Source organism: Hyposmocoma kahamanoa, unplaced genomic scaffold (genome assembly GCF_003589595.1).
Source record: "Hyposmocoma kahamanoa isolate Upper Pololo Valley unplaced genomic scaffold, ASM358959v1 95, whole genome shotgun sequence".
Lineage (NCBI taxonomy): Eukaryota > Metazoa > Arthropoda > Insecta > Lepidoptera > Cosmopterigidae > Hyposmocoma > Hyposmocoma kahamanoa.
In genome coordinates, this window is record NW_020654972.1 from 11,423,455 (window position 1) to 11,429,122 (window position 5,668).

Consider the following 5,668-nt stretch of genomic DNA (forward strand, 5'->3'; position numbering starts at 1 on the left):
GCGTTCTTAAAAAATGGCTCCAAACTTTGTCTTATAATGATACTGAAAACCTTTTGAGTGTCGTCTCATAAATAATTTTTATTCAACATTATTGTATATATTTAGCATTATTGTACAATGTTACACCTACAAAAATTACTGTACACGTAACTAATCAGTTGTTCTGAGACTCTGTGGATTGAGAAGCGACATAAATATTCTTAATTGGTGATTATAGCGTATTTTACACCTTGTAATATTTTCTTTCTTGTACTTGTATTACTGAGAGGTGGGAACCTGGTGGCCTGACGCACAGGCATTTTTATGCTTAGTTTAGGCATCAGTCTCCCACAAAATTATTGTTCTTAAAAATTAAACTTGTGAACTAATCTTTAGCTATATTTTGTGGAAGAAAAATAAACTTTATTATTATTATTATTATTACTCCACTCCACCTGATGTTAAGTGGAAAGTGGTATCCAAACGCGAAGGAACCTAGTGCAGCGATGGAATTATTAGTTATTGGTCCATGCTAGCATAAAAATCACAGCGATTTCACAAATTCGATTTGTGACCGCTTAATAGCGTGGTAATTTTAATAAAAGTGTGGTAATTTCTTCCTTATGCTCATCTCTAATATTGGTTTTTTAACACTATTAACACTGGAAAGTGGTGTGCTCTCTAATTTCTCTATGCTGTATAACCGCTCGCTCTCAGCCTTGTTCTCTGTCAGCTCCTTGTAGTAGCTCGCCACGATCATCAGCATGTAGGACTCAATCGCTGAAACCGATAAAAAAAGCAAATAATGTTAGAATGCACCACAGGCACATATGTAAAGGCATGCGATAGCAATAGCATAGGTGTAACAAATTAAATACGCAATTTATGCGAGCTGATATCTTAACTTATCACTTTAGTGTTATTACCAATACCGATACGAAAATCGAAAAATTCCTTCGATCTGAGTGGACTCGAACCAAGGGGCCTACTATGAGCTTATAAGCGGCCAGCCAAGTTCCATGCAATTCACTTGACGTGGTAAAACTGAATTGCTTAAATTCGTATCATGACCTACACAAAGTTGAACGGGAACGTCATGCCAGGATGATGAGTTTTACTTTTTAAACGTTAATTATTGTCTCTGGCTGGCTAGCTGACATCTAACAAGAGCGAGATGGAAGTACATACTAAATCATATGAAAGAAATAGACAGATGTACTATCATGGGAGCGTTCAAGCACTATTAACCGATTGTGTTCAAAATGAGAATAATTAAATTTTTTTATTAGTTTTGTTGTTGATTACGTATAGTTACTACGTTGTTTTGTAATACCGGCAACTTTTTAATCATACTTTACAATTTGTCGTACGACATAATTATATGCTAGTCTAGTCTAGTCATTATCATTGAAATTATTAAAATTAATGAGGTGAGTTTGTAATTTGATAACACAATTGGAACGTATCTTGTATTCGTGCATTTTCATTGAATGCATTAAAGTCAAATTTGGCACTATTTATAAGTTATTTTACGATTTTCGGTCAATAAAATTATTAAAATTATTAAAGTTCCATTTCAAAATTGCAATAACATTCATGCCAATAATTTATCAACACTACTTTAAAGATGGGAACTCAAACTAAAATTTTCAAAAAACGCTCAATAGTTAATAGTATTTATTTATTGACAATTGGCTGTATAGCCCTTAGAATAATAACGCATAGAATCATTGACTTACATAGAATGATAGTTTCATATCAAACGAACTGTCACAAGCGAGGCAAAAATCAAATTTATGTAGGCTAGTTTTAGTAGTAGGTTAATTTTCGGTTTTAGTGAATATTTATATAAAAATACAAGTTGAAACGCGTTACTTCCTTGTGGAATGTGATGTTAGTATCTATTTTATGTTTGTCTGACGTATTTTTACACTCATTAACCGCACGTTTCGTCATTTTTAGCTAAAATTCTGGAGCTGTTCGCGGTGCAAGTTGACCTTGAGCACTAAAGGCCCGCCCGCTCGTGTAGGCCCTTTGGGAGCGCTTCAATTTGCCTCACTTAGCGTGTGCGGGCTAGGTTTCTATGCGTTATTATTCTAAGTTATAGCCTATAAAGATAAGAAATAATTATAAAACTGAAAATATAATAAAACTTATACGAAATTTCTTAAAAATGTAACAAAATCTAAAAAAAATAAGTAACGGAGTAACTTTTTTTGAATTGCTTATTTTTACAGATGAGGCCGCCACTTGCATGGCAAATGGCACATCATGATACGATTTTGCTATGAAAGAAAAGGTGAACGGATTTCGAATGGGGAACGTAAACTGTATGGACAGTGAATTGTTTTTGTGAGGTCATAGTACGAATTTGACAGGCAATCCAACTTACAGGCTTAAATAGGATTGCTCTAAGAGCTCATAGTAAGCCCCCAGCAGGTTTTTGCTATAGCGCCACCTGCAAGAAACTTATGTAAGTTTTTCCTCCACCATAGTGTATAACACTATCGTCGATGTACATATTGTAGAGAGGGCGTAAGCGACTTTTCATGTTTTAGTTTTTCACGACTGTTTTGAAATATTTACGTCCTGTTTTATGTTGAATTTTAAAACCGAACTTAATTAAAATCAGTATTTCATATCAAAACAGGACGTAAATATTTTTTAGAACAGGTTAAAACCTAAAACATGATCCCCTGAAATATTTTACGATATGTCTCTTACGGCGATGTATGAATGTAATGTTTATAAAACATAATGATATTCAGTAGAACGAATAAAATTGTCAGGTTAATGTTTTAAGTCGCTTAATAAATTAAGAGAGTACGTAGAGTACGAGAGTGCGTAGAGCCTTGAAGTATCTAAAGATACTTCAAGGCGCTACGCAACTCCACTGATTCAAAGATTCAAAAGCTTTATTTGCCACGTCACAAGCTCATAACATTTGTCACGTCAAAAATACAAAATATGTTATTAGGCAAGATGAACCATTATTAACATAATGTACCTATTATACATTGACCTACCAACTATTATATAACAAATTCAAAGATTTGCATATACAGAATTAAAATAATAATTTAGTAATTAATAGTGTTTTTATGATGTAAATTGCATAATAAATGTATTAATAGATACATTAAATGTCATTAAATAAATCAGCATTTTTGATAACGCATAAGATCAAATAGAATGTATTATTTAAACATTTTTTTAATCTTTTGAGCCAACCATTCTGTACTAAACGTATTCATTTCAATTAGACAACTCTGTGCTGGCCCCAAAGAAGGTGTTTTCTGTCGCATTACCGTAAAAATGTCATACAATACAATCCCACAAAGCATATTTTTGCCGTTTCCATTCTTTGGGAACCCTACAGAAACTGTACACTTACCGATCCAAAGGAAGTGTAAAATATATTTGTGCCCGACGATTTCGTAATTCCTGATGATTACCCACATCGTCAGCAATACCACTACAATGAGCTGAACTGACTTGAATACTATCCATGGTTTTATCATGACCGCACGCTCCTGAAATGTCAATCAGTCTTAGAAATTTAAACTATTAATATTCGGATGTAAATAACCAAAGAACAATATAAATGTAATTTATTCATCACACTTTCACGTAAATAGGCCCGAGGGTTTTATTTGGGGCATTATAGTCAAGTTCGTTCAACGATAAAATAAACGACCACGACATAGTCAAGACAGATAGTCGTGATACGGGAACAGGCTAGACGCAACTGTCGTCCAACAATAAATAAAACGTTACGACAGAATGGGAACGCGCCCTAATTCTTATTACATTCGCGGTGTAGCACGAAAAGACTTACAAAATGGGGATCGACCCTACATTTGTTTAAAATGTGATCCAACAGTTAAATTTTCAGGTATCAATGAACATTGTAAAGCGAAAGTAGTGATGATCAATCGCGGACCGTCACTGAAATTCTTCTCACCTTCAAAGCTCCCAGCATCATCATAGCGCTGAGCGAAAAGGACGTGACATGGACGATGATGATAGTGATCATGATGCCGAGGGTCAAAAGCGCCTCCCACTTGTTAAAATCTAGCAATGGTGCACGTCGTGACAGCTCCACGAAGCAGTATTGTATCGAGAATAGGGAGTACAACTGGGATCAAAATTTTAAAAGGTTTCATCAGGCAATGTCTCTAGATTGGCTGAATGGTGGGTAGAATGAGAACACTTATTTATCAACTGTACGTAGTGGTCGAAAAGGCTCGAGCCTTTTAGCCCTTTTTTAAGACTCGCCGCTTTATAGCGATGGCTAGAAGGCTAAAAAGCTAAATAACTCTCAAGCCCTCGAGGCTAATTGTATTTATGGCTTTTGCTAGCCGTCAAAAAGGCTCAAGCCTTGTAGCCCTAAATTTAAAGCTTGCGAGTCTTTTTTAAAGGCGGACTCACAAAACAGTAGTTCTAAAATGGCTCACTAAAAAAGGGCTTGAGGCTTTTTTTAGGCCTAGGCTTTTTTAAAGCCTTTTTAGAATAGTGGCGTCGTGGCGTAGTGGTTAGTAATCCTGACTGCTAATCCAGAGGTCGTGGGTTCGATTCCCACCGAGGACAAATGTTTGTGTAATGAACATGATAATTTGTTCTGTGTCTATAAATGTATATGTTTGTTTATCGGTTGTCTAGTATCCATAACACAAGCTTTAGTTTGCTTACTTTGGGAATAGATAGCGTTGTGTGAATATGTAGTGACATATTTATTATTATCCATTTATTATTATTAATATTGTAGCCATCACTATAAAGCGGTGAGTCTTAAAAAAAGGCTAAAAAGCTCGAGCCTTTTTGACCGCTAACGCCAGTCTTCTAAAAAGGCTTTAAAAAAAGCCTCGGCCTAAAAAAAGCCTCAAACCCTTTTATAGTGAGCAATTTTAGAACTACTGATTTGTGAGTCCGCCTTTAAAAATGGCTCGCAAGCTTTAAATTTAGTTCTAAAAGGCTCGAGCCTTTTCGAACTCTTTTGTGAGTCCGCCTTTAAAAAAGACTCGCAAGCTTTAAATTTAGGGCTAAAAGGCTCGAGCCTTTTCGACCACTAACTGTACGCCACCGAATATTTTATACTAACCTAATACTCGAAGCAAAAACCATAAAACAACCAATAATATCTTTATTACAACCATACTCACAATGAATAACTGGGCCGAAATGACGCTGCCGAGCCTGAGCGAAAGACACGCCGCGCTCTTCAGCCACGGAAAGTTGTCTATTAAAATCTGGGTCACTGAAAAACACATTTCCATATAGAAGTTTTTTTTACTTCCTTGATATCATTAATTTCTTGACGACGGCAACTAATTAATTTCCAGATTTCCAGCAACTGGAGCCTAATACTGTATGCACTATTAGGAATTTATAGAAAAGTTCTGCAACCTGCGTCTGGAGTACAAGTGGACGCGAAAGAAGCAAGGCTTTTTCGCTGTTACGCATGGAAATAAGAATAGAATAGAATCGTTTATTTCATGTTATCAATGTCACAATATTACAATTGGAAATACAATGTCAAGGGATAACTATGATCGTCAGTAATAAAATAATAATGATAATAATGAATATAAAATAAAGTAGTATAACTACTGCTTGTCGAATAAAATAAAATTAAAATTGTTTCAAAAGAAACTCATCGACACTGTACAATTCAATACCCAAGAAAAGG

At 35.2% G+C, this 5,668-nt stretch overlaps 1 protein-coding gene across 1 annotated transcript; it reads right to left on the reverse strand.

Annotated features, from left to right (window-relative positions):
* Positions 1-36: 36 nt before the first annotated feature.
* On the reverse strand, positions 37-5,421 carry LOC113238260. The gene is made up of 4 exons (XM_026475069.1): positions 5,142-5,421; positions 3,944-4,117; positions 3,374-3,512; positions 37-759 (listed from the first exon to the last, which is right to left on the reverse strand). The coding sequence occupies exons 1-4, from the start codon at positions 5,253-5,255 to the stop codon at positions 575-577; spliced, it is 612 nt and encodes a 203-aa protein (XP_026330854.1). The 5' UTR covers positions 5,256-5,421; the 3' UTR covers positions 37-574.
* Between the last annotated feature and the right edge of the window lie 247 nt (positions 5,422-5,668).